This window comes from Oryzias melastigma, linkage group LG1 (assembly GCF_002922805.2).
Source record: "Oryzias melastigma strain HK-1 linkage group LG1, ASM292280v2, whole genome shotgun sequence".
Classification (NCBI taxonomy): Eukaryota; Metazoa; Chordata; class Actinopteri; order Beloniformes; family Adrianichthyidae; genus Oryzias; species Oryzias melastigma.
Window position 1 is genome coordinate 3,262,482 of NC_050512.1, and position 16,850 is coordinate 3,279,331.

Consider the following 16,850-nt stretch of genomic DNA (forward strand, 5'->3'; position numbering starts at 1 on the left):
GCATTAACATTCGTTACCACAGTAATTGTACTTAACAGGGGATTTGTCAAAGAGAAATAAAAAAGATAGTGTCTTAAGGGGTTAAATCCTCTTCTCATGCAGTAGCAGAGTCTTACAGCCGTCTCTGTCTGTCAGCAAAAAGAGAGCGCCGCTCTCATTTAAAGAAAAAAAAAAAAACGAAAACTCCATATTTTTCTGTTAAAGTGCACTTGTAGGTTGTTGTTTGTGTCATGACAACCCAACAGAGACACTTCTCTATTGTCTGAATCTGTGAATATCTCGTTAGCGTAGCTTAGCTGAACTGTTTTTTGTGCCTAATGCTCAAATCAGTGCCGAATAACTTGTGATCTGTTCATGATATGCAGATAGTTTTTTATCCGGATTATTAAGGTTGAAATCTAAAGCGACGATCATAATAAGAAAAAAATGGAATATCCGATGCAGATCTGGAGACAACAACAGATTTTTGATCGAGTCATCAACCATGTGATCGGGTCTGATTTCTGATCACGTGATTGGATCAGCACCCTTATATTTAAACCTAAGAAAGTCACGTTCATTTTCTGCCTTTGGTTGAACAGTTTACCTTGTTGAAAATGTTGGTAAAGCACAATAAGGAAATGAAAGATGAAATTCGTTTGTATTTATATAAAGGGTATCATTTTGATAAAAGAAGTCATTAACTTCATTTCTTTTAGCTTTCATCTTTTCAAGCTTGTTCCTCTCTGCCTGAGTTAAATTGTTTTAATGGTTTCCTCAGATATTGCCGTCTGCTCCCCTTTGATGTACTTGAAAGATTTCAAAGAAATCTGATTAAAAAAAATCATAAATTATAGTCCACCTAAGACACTTTTTTTCTTAAAATACAGTTTGCTATTAAAAATAAAAAAAGGATAGCTTTTTTTCCATAATTGCTATATTGTCTTACTAACGCTTCCAAACCTCAGTGTGCTTGATGCAGTCTTTGCCAGCTAAGTTTGTATGTAGTGTAAAACAATACCAGCTGCTCCATAAATCCTAAAATGTTGGGAGATTTTCTAAGATAAAGCTGTGATTGACCAAAAGATGACGGAGGCAGCCTTGGATTCTGCAGTGCAAATGGAACGCATCTCTGTCAGTGACTTCAAGTGAGGGCAGGATTTTCCCAACCTCAGCCTTTCTCAGCATGAACAAAAGTTTAAATGCCTTTTTTCAGCTGACTGCAGCACTGTGGCATGAGACACCTGCAAACTGCTACTGATATATGAGCGGAGTGAGCATTTATAGCTTTGCTCTGTGATTCTGGCTGGCAGGAAGGATATCTCTACTGAAAGGCCGGGCTTACATTCACTCGCTTGTGTCACTTCGCTGTTTAAGTCGGTTACAAAACTGTGTGTTTGCAGAAAATAGTTTTTGTCACGTTTATGAGCGCGACTATTTGTCTGCAAGATGATTGAAAACTGTTAGATGGAGCTTAATCTGGCTAAAAAGTCTGTTGACGGCACTTGATGGAAGAACAACAATTCCATAATTGAAGTTAACATGATTAGAGAAGCAGTTTTGCTTTTTTGAAATAACTGTCTCTTAAAAATGCAAAAGTAATTTTAACATCCACTTGAAGTCATTGTTTTCCTCTGCTTTTCAATTTGACGTTTTAAAGACCCACTCTAAAGAAAATGTGTTTTTGTGGCATTTTCTCTCTATATAGGACAAATAAAAAGAAAATTAAGATTAAAATTGTGTTTGAGTATTTTTTTTTATTCAAATCGTTCTGCGTCAGGAGCGGACAAAAAAAATGACCACAAGCTTCCTGCTCCGCTCCATTCTGATACATCCACTAGACAAATAGATCCATTTATGTGTTTGTTTTCCTTGTCTGAACTGGAATCTGGATCAAAACTGCACAAATGCATAGCTCTGAAATTGTCCGCCACTTTTGTTGCACTCCTAATGTTAGCTTGAGGTTTTGAAGGGCTGTAAGCTAGCAGGAGAGAGTGTAAACAAAGGATGGATTGGAAATAGATGCAAGAATACATCTGCACCAACAGTCCCGTCCACAACGACTTGATGCTGCTCTGCCGAGACTATGTAAATAATAGTGTTTTTTTTTTTTTTTAATTTTGCTTAAAAACAGTATAATCATAATTAAAATACCACTGGGAAAATGTTTACAATAGATGATTGTAGTGGCACTTTAAACTGTCAAGTGAAAGCAAATATCTGAAGGAAAGCACAATAAGTAAAAAAAAAATAAGAATAAAAAAAAAATTATGTCTTCCTTGTGACTCATTCTGTTCATTTGATTCAGTTGATATCCTTCCTCTCTTCTCTCCAGCTGAACATGAACAGCGCCCCCACCTTCATGCATTTCCCTGCAAAGGGGAAGCCAAAGAGAGCAGATACGTTTGACCTACAAAGAATTGGCTTTGCCTCCGAGCAGCTCGCCAAATGGATCGCCGATCGAACAGATGTACAGGTAGCGTTACACCCACACCTCACACTGACACCCACTTACCAGTAAGACAAACACATGTTTACATATCTGAGAAATGGTTTGGTAGCAGACACTAGAGACTGTTGTCACAGATTTATGAAATTTTGTAAACTTAATGTTTGTCATGTCAAGCTTTAGAAGGAAGGTCCACTTTTATACAACATTTTTATTTTACATTTCTTTAGGAAAGTACAATGTCTATATATCATAGAACAAAAAATGTTGATATGTTTTTTTGTGTGTGTTCTTTAAAGCCTGAAACCATTAGAATGTGTTTGTAGAATTAATGCTTTGTCTTTAAATGAAACTGAAAAAGCCAGTGTAGGGGTTCATATATATATATATATATATATATTTTTTTTTCAGTGCATCTGTTATGTTGAAATGATAATAGTTTTAGATTAAAAATATTTATTTCCTATCTGCTGATGATTACACATTTCTTTTTTGAGCTGAGGAGCGTTCAAACTTTTCGAATATATTTGGTTTATATCATGATATATAAAGAAAAAAATCAGTTTATAAAAAATTCCATATCGTTCAGCTCTACTTTGGAGGCGGGATTCACCTACATATTCTCTGTTTTTGTTAATCTGCTGTGGTAGGCTTGAAGAAATATTTGGTCTGGAATAATAATGTTTCACTGGCCTCAGAGCCCATTTACCTTAATCTGTATATATTTTTCTATCTAGCCGCATTGTTCTTTGAGTCTTTTGATATTTAGATAAAGTGCAGGCATAAAGGATGTTCTTAAAAGTCGGTGGTTGATAAAATGACAGATGATAGGTCCGGTTCTGCTCCTCAGTTAGTCTCTGTAATGGTTTAGTCTGTCAGTGTCATTCTCCAGCTGTTATCCCTTAAAGGCAAACTCCAGCAAACTTTATTATTATGTGTTGGAATGTATTAAGCTCGGAGTCTTCTGCGGCTCCCAACAGAGTTCACAAAGGCGTCAGAAAAGGCTTCAGGCTGGAGGTAACAAATTGGAAAAAGGAAAAAAAAGTTTCAACTCAGTGATGGTATATTATACATTACTGTTGTTAGAATGACACTGGTTCAACTAAAATGACATTGGTGATAAATATAATTTATGCAAACATGAAAACTTTCTTTTTGCATACATTTATTATTTTTATTTTCAGAACAAAATCATCCCCGTAGAGCTGATGCTGTGTTCACCGTGTAAGAGTTAAGTCAGGGGACTTCTTAGGAAGAAACAGCAAGGCAATCAGTTTTGAGCTGAACGTTGTTTAGTGGATAAATGTGTCTTTATTTGCTCATTTAAAAATGTTTCTCTAAAGATTTGTCTAAACATTTAAATGTTTCTGACAACATGAGGAAAAAATCCTCTTTGCTACTTCTGTTTTTTTGTTTTTTTTCTAAATTAGTTTGCCTTTTTTACGTGAGTAACTGTAAAAGATACACAAGTGTTGGGCGTAGTCCTACAAGATTGTTTTGGAATTTTAACTGTAGTTCAACGTTTGAATTTTGCAAATGAACATATGAACAAGGCTGATGCATTTAGGAAACAAGTTCTGTGGACCAACCCGGTTCAATTGGAACCGCAATGAACAAAGGTCCGTTTGGAGAAGAACAGATACAGTTTAATGAACAGAACCTCTGTCTAACTGTTAAGCATGGGGGTGGATCAGTCATGCTGTGGGCTTGTAGTGCAGCCAGCAGCACAGGAAACATTTCCACCAAATTTCAGCAAATTTTGGACACTAAATTGATGCCATCTGTGAAAAAGTTGAAGACAAGATGACTCCTCCAAATGGATAATGATCCTAAACACACCTCAGAATCCACACTGACTTACAGTAAGAGACAGAAACTGAAGGTTTTGCAGTGGCCTTCCCAATCACTCGACCTCAACATCATTGAAAATCTATGGATAGACCTGAATAGAGCAGTAATAGACATCCCAGAAGTCTCAGAGAACGGGAAGACTTTTGTAAAGAAGAATGAATGAAGATAACTCAAACAAGAACTGAAAGACTCTTGGCTGGATACAAAAACCCTTTAAGGGGGGTAGTACAAGATACTAGCTCTGCAGGGTGCCCACACTTTTACACACACCATTATTTTATTTTCTGTTATTTTTAAAGGGTAAGTTATGGAAATAAAGCCTAATTTTTTGTATTAATCTGATACTGATGTAATCGGATACCTTTAGAGGATTTTTCCATCTTTCCTTGACTTCTTTTTGCACAATAATATAGCCTTTTACCTGAGGGGCCCAAACTTTCGATCCCCACTGTATGCCTAATTTTCTTTCTTATGAATGTAGGGTCAGTCTGTGTCTCTGTCTTTCCCCCTCAGATCCGCGTCTTTCGTCCTCCTAATTACTCTGGAACCATCGCTCTGGCTCTCCTGGTGTCTCTGGTTGGAGGTCTGCTGTACCTGAGAAGAAATAACTTGGAATTTATCTACAACAAGACTGGATGGGCCATGGCTGCATTGGTACTGCTTTGCTCGATACTCATGTTGTGCAATTTGCCACAATCTTCCCATTAATGACCTTTTCATTTGCTGGAAAGTAAAACATTTGTCAGACCAGAAAATGAAATCTGATGTTATGGTGTAATTGTTATTAAGCCAATTCTAAGTATGTGTGTTTCAAATTAATCTCTGAATGACGTAAATTGATGAAACTGAAATTGTACTATTATTACCAGATCTCAGCCTTTCTAATGTCTGTTCCTGTCTATTCTTCTGTTTCAGTGTGTCGTTTTCGCCATGACATCTGGCCAGATGTGGAACCACATCAGAGGTCCTCCCTACGCCCACAAAAACCCACAGAATGGACAAGTGGTACCGATTTTTCTTTTTTTCCCCCCCAATTTCTTTACCTCCTCTTCTCTTTCTGACCAGTTCTTTGATATTCCAGTACCCTCTGTTGATCTTTAGCTTTTTTGTGTGTGTTTTTACATACATTTTTTATCCCTTTTTGAACGCTGGAGGTGTTTTTAGTAACGTTGTATTGGTGGAAAGGTTCTGTGTATCATGTAAGGTCCGTTGTAGTAGATGTTTCACCCTCGAGGAAAATCCACTCTTCAATTACCACCTGGTAACATGTCAGTGTGTGCACTCGTGCTGTCTCAGGAACCTGTGAGCAGTACCGGTAATTGTTTTTTTAGTCACCACAGAAACTTCTGAAATCTTTGCCTGTTACTCACCTTACAGCCTACCTGTTGCTCTATCATATATTTGTCTCTGAGTGAACGCCCACACAGAGATAGTTCTGCCGGTCATCGCTTCAGTTTGTTCAACCATGTATGAAATGAAAGTAAAAACCTGCAGATAAGTGAAAAACGAGCGGCAGCCGATAATGAGATTACGCAGAAAGTAATGGATGTGAAAAACAAGGCGCACAAAGAAAAATTGGGCTTTATCGGTTCGTATGCGTAACTTCCCGCATTCGTGATGCATGAGGTCACATTCGAAAATCAGCAGCAAAGGCATTGTTGGAAATGTTGATCATTTTGCTAAAAGATTGGTTTTCCTGTCAGCTAACAAACAAACAGAGGTGGGCACATACCCTTCACTTATGCCGTCTAACATAAAGACACAAATGAAAAGCTTCACAATGTCTCTGTCATCCCTTTCAGCCTTCATTCTGGACTATCCATCTTATTTTGTATAGAAGATGCTCAGTTTATCAGGCTCTATTAACTCCACATCTTTCATTCAGCGTATCTCGCCCTTCACTGCTGCATCATTCATTTCCTTGTGTTTTTGCTTTAATATTTTTCACAGAAAAAAAAAAAAACACTCTACTGCCGCATTTAAACATCTAATATATTGATTTTTGCCTAAGTGATGTATAGAAAAATGTGTTGGGGGGAATTACGCTATTCAGCGTTTGCATGTCATGATGATGAGACTGGATATGGCAAATGCAATATTCTGCATGTGAAATAATGTGTACACTCATGGCCTTGTACAGAATGTTCCATCATTGGTCACCTGGTTCCTCCTTAAGAAAGAATGCAGTGTGTTCCAGCTGCCACTTACCGCCTTCGCCTAAACCAAAATAAAAAAAAACCTCAGAAGACGTTAAGGTTTGACCTGGTCTGTAAGCACAGTTTAACCCTTGTGCTCTTTTATGGGGTCCAGCTGAGTAACCCTGCCCCTCATCTCCCCGTCGGATTATGATAGCTCTGAGTCTCACTAGCTTAAATCTTCATCGCTGCTACATAAAAAAGTCCATCAATATCAGTAGTGTTCTGACATATGGCTGATCCGGATGTCAGCTGGACGAGGAAGTGAAGATCTTCATGGACAGAACTTCCTCCAAAATCCTGATTCTTTCTCCTTCCAGTTCACCAAAGACTCTTTTAGCTAATTCTCCAATGTTTATTGACTGTGATCAATACATTCAATCATTGGTTTCTCAGAGTTCTTGATAAAATAATCAAAGCTAACATCAAAATGCTCTTTCATTGATTTACAATCCTTTCCAACTGCGGTCAAATGAGCCGCCGTTCACATTTCCGTGGTCACATCAAGAAGCTCCGTGGAGTCTGGTGGAGATTTTCCAGCGTTCTCAGTCCTGCTACCGTAAGTATTGGATGAAACTCACACCAAAAATCCAGTGATGCTAAATTGACCACAGAAAAGTGTACGGTGGCTCATTTGACTGCAGTCAATGTGAAGATACCATCTTCTCTTCTCCAGAACCTGAACTAGACACTAGGAACAGATGAGGGTTTAGTGCATGTAATGTTTTTCTCCATCGTTGTGATTTAGATTCACATAAAAAAGCCATCATGAGTCCATTTTGTACAGAAATTGAGGTAATCACAAAGGGTTCACATACTTTTTTCTTGCAGCTGCATAAAGTTTACAAATGATGAGATAGAATAATAATTCTTAGTGAGCTCGCAGAAACAAATTTAAACTACGTGCAGCAAACTGACTACAAGAGAAGACATTCAAAAAGCAAAGAATAATCAATTTCTTAGCTACATTACAGAACTAAAAAATATTGATGTTCAATCTTATTTGAACTAAAAAAATGCATAGTTTAATTACATAATCTTCTCTATTCAATGCCAAGGCAATCAACTTCTCAATATTCTCCTGTCCTGAGAAAGCTGCTGCTGTAAAGACATTAGAATAGTTACTGGTAGTTAGATCTGATCCAGTTAAGTCATTTGGGATTAGAGAGTTGGATATGCCGATTTCTTCTACAGCTCTTACTTTTAGAATAACAATGAGCATTGTAAACTCTCGTGTATTACTATCATATTACTCACCATATTTTCTGACAGCTTTATGACTCTTTCCATCAGCTAACTGAGTTTGGTACGTAAAATCATTTCTCCAGTCTGTGTTTTTCGTGATCTAAATATGAATTGTGGGGGTAATAAGCATTCTGGGTCTACTTGCAAACTAACTAAACTTGTTTGGTTTTTATTTCAAATATCATGGTAAGAAATATCTTGCAATAAGATCTGTGAATAGGCTAATCAGTGATCATTGTGCTGGCCGCCATATGGAAGCCTATGAACTGCAACGCAACATCATTGGCTGTTAAAATATTTTTTAATGAGAACAGGAATTTTCCTGTTTTTGCAACATTTGAACACAAATGCTATTTATCTAGACAGTAATATGCATGTACGCCAAGGCTGAGGAGCATCCGAAACGGATTGTTGAAAAAGTACTTTGTAGATAAAAACAATTATGGAAGACCTTGGGCATCCTCTTTGTAACAAAGCAACTCCACAATGCTCAGATCCGCTGTAGCACCAACTGCTGCAGGAATCCCCTTAAACACTGAATTCTCAGCAAATTAGTTACTACAACTTTTAATTTCCCCTCTGGATATATTATGCCTCGTTTCCACTGAGCAGTCCAGACCGGACTGTTACGGCATTTTGAGCGTTTCCATTATAAAGTGGACCCATCAGTCTACACCCTGCATGGTGGTGCAACACTGAATGGAAAAGTATGAATTGCCTGGACCCATTCTAAACCACCCAGGAGTGGACCAGTCAGGCCCGAACCCGTCAGTGGGAACAAGGCATTAAGGTGTTGTTGAAACGGTAACACGTGTAAATGGTGTATACTTAGATAGAAGGCCCAAAGCGCTTTAAAGTCACACTCATTCACTTGATTTTATAGTTCTCACTAGGACATAAGCAATAAAAAATATTTGATCTAAGGCCAACTCTAATACGATGTTGCATAAATATATTATCAAACGATGAAATTCAGCTCAAAGCAATACATTTTTTTTTGTTGTTCAAGCTTTTATCAACAAGTAAACTTCCTGTCCTTGTCCACTTTCTTTCACCCTGAACTTTGTCAAGAATTTCCAAGATTGATTGCTTTTCTGAAGTTGCGAGTTAGCATCAGTATATCAGTTTTCTTTCCTTGCGTTCTCAGTTATGCGACGCTGAATAAGCCTCGGTGCGATCAATAACATTGAAAAGATCCCTATATCTTCTTTTATTCTTTCCAGGTCTTTGTTACTTCCCTTTCCCTGTTCTGCTAATCTATTCTTCACCTCGGACACTCTAATTCCCTTAAAATGATGAGCGACTGAAGCCAAGTAGACAATTTGAAAAGGATTTGTCAACTGACAAATGACACAGTGTTGCAGTTGCGATCGGCGCTGTGCACCCAAGAAAATGCTGCTCACTTTCACTTTGAGAGAACGGAGCAAACACACCGCTGTGCTTTAACAAACCTGTACACATTATTTGACTGAGTCAGACTTTAAACCTACCCAAACGCAAGTTTTCACTTTCATTTGGAAAGCAAACTCAAGTAGTGTAACCTTGAGGGAAAAAAATAGTATGCCTCAAGTTGAACAGTTTTTAGTCATCCATTACTGAGGATAGTTTATTTTCTTATTTTTGCATCCCTCACTGTCACTTAATAGCTGTAGGAAGCTGGTGGTTAGTTTTTTTTTTTTGAATAGTTTCCAGTTAGCTTTTAAATTGATGGTCTTTTTTCTGGTAACATGCATTAGAACATTGTTGTTTTGGGTGCCATTTTATCTCTGATCTATGTTTTATTTATTAATTCAAAAACAGATGGTGCATACTGCTTGTTTACCAATGGGCATACATTTATCACACTCCAAAAGGAAAATAAATAGTGACTATAAAGCAGCATGTGTCAGTCTTGGTGCTATAAATAAAAATTTCTCCCTGAAGACGGCCATTTATTTCTGCTAAAGCTCAAGATTCAGTCAGCCTCTTTATAAATCAACGATTGCCTTTTGCCCAAATATTCCCAGCTTTACTTTCAGACGTGTTTTTGTATGTATTATTCATGTGTTTTGGACAGAAGTTTTTCTCATTAAATATATTTGCATTAGTCATAAAAATTGTTTGTCACTCGTGTGCTCAATTGCACTTTGCTGACTGTCTTTACCTCAGAAAACTCCTGCCTTTGTCTTGATACATTTTTCTCCTCAAGGCTTTTCACAACATTTCTTACTCTTGTTCCATCCTCATAGTTTCAATGAAGCATTCTTATTTATCGTCTGCTCATTATTTGCTCTTGATCCTTACTGTTCTTTCTGCTTTGGTGGTTTTCTGTTTTTCCCTTTTCCTGTCTGAGTGCTTCCTGACCTTTACCAGCCAAAACACATCAAACACAGATTCAGACACACGATGTACAAACAGTTTCATGATATGGGATTGTGAAGGGATGGGTATGGCTGCTTTTAAAGGTTATCTGTCTTGTCGTTTATTAAGGGCTGACTCTGTTGTGGTTGTTTTGTTTAAGAGAGACAATAGCCAAACAAAGAGAACGAGTGCAAATGATGTATATTGTTCAAACTCTCCGGGTTATTTAACTTTTATTTGATGGTGCCAAACAAGGGAGCTGCTTAACGTGACATTTATGGGTTTTGTGGAGTTTTTTTTTTCCTATTAATGTTTTCACCCAAACATATTCCTCTAAAGTAGCTTTGAAATATTTTATGGAAATCACTCACCGCCTCTTGTCATGGCAAGTTCTCAAGCCTTATGAGATGAAATTGACCTTTTCCTGCAAATGCACATTATACAAATGCATTGAGGCAGATGCCTAATTTGTGTCAAAATTTGACAAATGCACTTTTCTTGTGTAGTTCCCATATAAACAGTGCTTAATGTCAATGTATTCAAATGGTAGCATAAATGCGAACGTTCAGAGCGTGCAGGTTATGTTTACAAAAAAAAAATCTAATGACGTCATTTTCTAAATGTGTATTCAGAATGGAAAAATCTGGACCAAGTCTGCTTATCCCTTGTGCTATGTTTACATTAAAAGCGGGGTCATCTGGACCCCACAAGACAGTGCGCTGAACTTTTTTTTGTTAATGTCCCCCTTCAATGAAAATCCTGTTTTTTTGAGTTTTTAACATATATATGTGGCAGCACCAAAAGCCACGCCCCCTCAGGAGATTTTGTAGAGGAAGGCTTCAGATCAATATAAAAAATTGCTTTTTAAGACATTTAGATTGTGGGATTTTGGTTAAAAACGCAATAATCATAATTAAAACTCTACTGGGAATGTTTTTTTTAAATAAACAATTTGTCATAGGAAGGATTTTTTTTTTTTTATCTTCACTGGTGTCCGTGGCAGACATAAAATCCTGTCCACCTTTGTCATGGGAGGGATCACACCTCAATATAAGGGTGGGGTCATCTGGACCCCATAAGAGAGCATGAGGGTTCATTTGTTCCGGATCGAGTCCTGAACTTTGTGTTTGGTCTGTATTCAGACTGCCATAAAGTGGTCTTTTGTGTTCTGGAACTAAACTTGTAAACAAAACCATGTAACTAAAGATCTCTTCACTCATTGGCCATGATTTATGAGGGCGGGGCAAAGCAACAACAGGGTGGAAATAACGGAAATCCTGTGCTTTGGTTTACTTTACATGAGCCAAATGTGTCCAGACTGAATAGACCCAAAGAGAATACTTTAATGTGACGGGAAACTTTCCAGATATGTTCTATATAATCACTATTCAGTAGTTTGTTCTTTTTTATTCTTTGTTGTTTTATATATCAACCATTTCCATCTTTATGCAGTATCATCTGTAACTGCAAACTGTAATGCAACTTCACTGTAAACCACAAAACTCTTGGAATGAGGTTTTAATCCCAATGAGATTCGATTGTGATGCTCAAAGGACATTAACCAGTTTAGTAACTAACCTTTAGAAAGATCTCACAAAGAAATTAACCTAAACTTGAAAATCTAAACAGAAAAATCTTAGTTTTAAATCTCCATTGTTTACATTTGTTTTAATGCAGGGCAACAGTTTAAATGTTTTACCCCAATTAATCTAGGGCTGGGTAATGATAATAATGTTCAGAATTAATTCTGTTCACCAGAGCCTGGATCGATTCGGTTCTGATATTTTTTTTTATCATTTCAATCCACTCAGTTCAATTCTGTTCATTGAGTTTATACGGTTTACACATTTAGACACATTTGTTTAGAAGGACATTAATAATCAATATATATGTGTTTTGAATATATTTATACTAATATAATACAGTTCAAATATTGTAAAATGTATTATTGAAATAATGAGATTGTTAATATCATCCAGTGTTACATAGTTTCTCAAAAGGAGAAGTTCTAACAAAAATGTTCAGATCATTAACATTGGAAACATTGTTCTGCTTCTCCCGGAGGGCGTTGCAGTTTGACCACTAGGTGGTGATTGCACTATAGCATTACACCTTATTAAAAGAAGAAGAAAGTATGAGCAAAAAAAAATGTTTTAGACCACAAATTGTTACTTTATAAAATATTTTCTTAAAAAAGCTCATAAAATCACAGGCATGGGCATGAATTTTCCAAAGATGTTCATTTAGTCATCAATGTATGCTTAGGTCGACTGAGCGTTAGCATTAGCCGTCCTATTGGAAATTCTATTAAATGTTTGCATCAAGCTAGCAAGCTGTAGCTTTATTTGTTAGATCAATCTCTATTTTTATGCATCAATTATTGATCTATTGAGCCTAAATCAATTCAAATCGTTTAATTGATTTTAACAACCCAGCCTTAAATTATTCACACAATTTCCTGTGATAATTAGCTTTACTGATTTAATAATGTATTCAAAACTGGTTGACTTTAAGTTAGTATTGAAAAAGTGGTTCACTTCACAACAAAAAATAGAGGAAAATATTGTTCGCTCAGTATCCCAACTTCAGTTAGATCTTGACAGGCATTATCTGAGCAACTTGTTAACATTTAGTAATATTTTGTTTATTCGACCACTAGTACCTACAAGTGTTTGTCATAATTTCTTTGGAAATTACTGTGTTAAAGCAGAAGTGATCAGATTCTAGCACTATTTGTGATAATATGCTAACTTTTCTAACTTTGTTTCAGGAAAATGTCTCTCCTCAGGTAATTTTAGTCTTATGGTGGGTAAATTCTGCTTGATTTGCTCATCAGTAAAGTGAACGGTTACTCTGAGGTGATGTGTGATTGTCCAATAGTCTCTGCAAAGTGCCAAACAGTCAGGCTGCCTTTTGTTTAGGGGGCAATACTCTGCCTCAAGCAGTAAGTTAAAGACGGAGGATTAAAGTACAAACACATAAAAGTACATTAAAATTCATATTTACATACATTTCTTTATGTTTTAATGCATTATAAGCCTTAAGAAAAATGCATTAATAATCCCACTATTAATCACATTAACATTCCCTCTTTAGATAATTGTTTTGGAACACAATAAATTCACATATTCTGCACAAATGACATTGTACCGCTTTCCCTTATCTGCACATGATCTGATCAATATTTTTTGTGACCTTGCCAACTGCATCATAAATCACTTGAAGCCTTTTTTATTTTTAGGGAGATTATTTACCTGGGATTTACACAGCGAAAACATTTTCTAACTGAATAAACTTGATACGGATGGAATCTGTAGATCGCCTTTGCTTTGCCTTTGGGCTGACATTGTGGAACAGGAATGATGAAAGACGCATTCTATTAAAAATCTGTTTGACTCAAATGACTCCTCAACTTCTTGTGCGACTTAGAGATATAAACCAAGTCTGGGTTTGACCCTGAATCTTCTTTAGTGTCTTTGCTGTACAACAAAGAAGCAATTTGTTTTATTGTACAAGCAAAATTTGCCAATTATCTCTCTGTTTATAATGTTATGTGAAAAACATTTAACCAAAAACACTAATATTTCTGTTTTCATCTGTATAGAACTCCGGGGGGGGGGCGAGGGGGGTATTTTTCCAAGGCCTTTTGAGATGTACTCAATTGAACAACGTGTATTACTTTTCACCACTGACATTTCAAAGACTGCACAGACCTATACATCAATAAATCAGTTGATTTATGTTGGTATATGTTGTATATGATAAAGAGAGAAGCGAATGTTATGCTGTGCCTGTTGCATTAGTTCAAGGATTCATCTTGTTGTTGGCTCATTAAGAAGTGGCTGCTTTTCCTGATTTTCTGTACAGCTTTGTAATGAATGCAGTCACACTTTATCTGAGTGCACAAATTCTTTGTGAAGCAGCCATATTTGCATACAGCTTTTCAGTAAATGTGTGCCTATGTAGATGTATGGGGAAGTGCACACACCCAGTTCCCCACACTAATGAATGAAACCTCCACATTCTAATCCATCAGATTAATTGGAAGTGCTCAGCCTTGGATTGAGGAATGTTTACACCTCGAGATGTGGAGTTGCTCTCAGCCTCTCTTAGCAATTTTTCTTTATGCTGAGGTGGAAACGAACAGAGAACTGTGTTCTATAAAACTAAACACAGTGGAAAAGTACCTTTCTGTGTGGAGTTTGCATATTCTTCTCATGTATGCTTGGGTTTTCTCCAGGCATTCAAGCTTTCTCCCACAGTCTAAAAACATGCTTCATAGATTGATTTGTGTCTCTAAATTGTCCCAAGGTGGAGATTTGAGCGTGTGGCCCTCCAAAAAACTGGTGACCTGTTCAGGTTCTGTCCTGCTTTAGCCCAACAGTAGCTGGGTTGGCTCCAGCTGTGACCCCAAAAGGAAAACAGTGGGTTCAGAAGGAGTTTAAATGGATGATAAACACAGGCCATATTGTCTTTATCTATACCTGTGACGTCCCCAATGGGCACACGTGCCCTGAGTCTAGGGGGAAAATACATAAGGGGACAATAACAAAAACTGGACACCAATAAGAATAAAAGGAACACAGTCCAGATGACTCCACTTTTAATGTAAACAAGCCAAGGAGAGCGTAAGGGTTAAAACAGATGTGATTTGTGTACTGGGAGAGTCACTGAATGATCTCATGAACCCAGACACAGAGATGTGTTTACTGGCCCATTTGTAGAGGTCTTTAAAATAGATAAACTTGATCTCTTGACATCTTCAGTGTCTTTCATAATGAGAAAAACCTTTGGCAGTAGCTCCTCCCACACATGGCGGGAGTGTCAGGTTCAGAACTTACTCTTGGACAAGTTTCGAGCAGTGACTTTGACGCATGTCATAAGAAAGGCAGTGGATGTGAATTTGACTGGTGAATAACGTTTGGTCGGGAACAGACGATTAATTGAATTTATATGCAGGGGTGGGGGGCAATCTGCAGCACACGTGTTTGTCGAACCATGACTAGTGATCATGGTTCAGCCATAATCCGTTGCGCCCCTACTGTCCAGGCTGACTTGTGGCTGACAACATAGTACACGGTTCAGTACAGTAGTGGTTCCCATGTTTAAAAAAGAGAGCTAGAGGATGTCTTCTAATTGCATTGGAATTGTACTCCTTAGCCCCTCTGGCTGGAGTACTGGAGAGGAAAGTGTTTGAACCTTTGGTTCAAGAGGAAAGGTCTGACTTTTGTTTTTTTCTGTAACACACTGGATCAACTCTTTATCTTTGCCAGTATCATCCACTGACCGTTTATATGAACTGGACAAAACAAGGTGTTGAGGTCCCCCATAGGAAATGCCTTACCTCCAGCCCTAGCAAAATCAGGCCAGAGCCTTCTCCGTCACTACGTCTACCACCATATTGCAACCCCTCGACAGCAATTAGCCCGAGTCGGTGTGGGCCACATTTTTAGAGGAAATACTGTCACCAATCATGATTGAGCTTATTCCGGCTTGTTCCAAGTCCAAACTCCTCCCACTGAAAGTGAGCTTGCGAGAATCTGTCAATCAAATGTTGGAAGTGGGGCCAGCGGGAACCACATGCTTTTACTGAGGCATCTGATTGGTCAGTTTATACCTTGAATAACTGGTGATAAAGAAAAAAATATCTTATGAAAAATAGGATTAAAATAAAGTGTTAATAAGAATGCATCAGAGCAAGAATGGTTATTCATACAAATAAAATGTATTATGTGTATTTCTCAATTAAAGTCTATGGAACTTTGGCCTTCTTTACAATTAGCGGGTACTTCCCATATGTAATACGAGAGGGGAGGGGTTGAACTGTCCATTGTTGTAATCGGTCATGAGCAGGGACTCGTGACAATTACCTGGTTCAGGTGTGTCCAGCCAATAAGAACATGCCAGAGCAGGGTATGTTGAAAAACATGCAGGAAGGTGGCACTCAAGAACCGGGGTTGCCTACCCTCATCTAGGATAAGAATCAACTGCTTCAAGTATGAGTCCAAGAAAAGGAGGAATGTCTTCTCTGGATTTGGAATCTGGCACTTCTGAAGATGGAGAAGGGTCTGTTAGTTTTGCTCACTTTTTTTTTCTTTTACGGATCCCCATTAGTTTCAACCAAGCAGTTGCAACTATTCTACTTTGTTCCTTCCTTCTTCACTTGTGAAAGGGATGGAGGAAACATGGCCAACAGAAAAATGTGGCGTCTGCAGTACTGGAGACCTTGCTCCAGTCTGTTTTGGTAAAGGGAATTGAGTCAGAAGACCAAGCTTGTCAATCCACTCTCACCAATGGCCACGACCTGTAAGTTGTGAACAAGAGGTTGACCCTCAAGACACAGATGGTAAGATTGGCTTCCTTTAAAGGGTGGCTGTGCTAGTCTTTAAAGACTGAGTGCAATGTTCAGTAAGTGGAGCTTAGGTTACATAATAAATCCTGGTCCAATTTGAGGCCAACTTTTACCTGTATAGCTAATCATCACCAGCTCTAATTTGGGAAAAACTGATTTTTCTGAATAAGAGAATAATAAGAAAACATGTGACATACAAGCCTTAAAAGTAAAGTCATTGTAGAGCTGAAGGATTGAGAGTAAACTGTCAATCAAATGTCAAATGTTGCCTTTCTCTGATTTAAGAAGCAAAGTTTAGAAAGTTAAAGTTCCATTAGTTGTCACGCACTTAGGTCTCTGCATTTGACGAACCCCTGGGGGAGCAGTGAGCTGCAGAAACAGCCATGCTAGGGAACCATTTGGCAGTTTAACCCCCCAATCCAACCTCTTTATGCTGAGT

General features: G+C 37.7%; 1 protein-coding gene across 1 annotated transcript in view; it reads left to right on the top strand.

Annotated features, from left to right (window-relative positions):
* The window catches only part of tusc3 (tumor suppressor candidate 3), a 70,747-nt gene that overhangs the window by 31,638 nt on the left and 22,259 nt on the right, over positions 1-16,850 (top strand). The window contains exons 4-6 of the mRNA XM_024260020.2: positions 2,315-2,455; positions 4,793-4,933; positions 5,195-5,284. Of these exons, the coding sequence (XP_024115788.1) occupies positions 2,315-2,455; positions 4,793-4,933; positions 5,195-5,284 (372 nt within the window). The remainder of the gene's footprint in view (positions 1-2,314; positions 2,456-4,792; positions 4,934-5,194; positions 5,285-16,850) is intronic.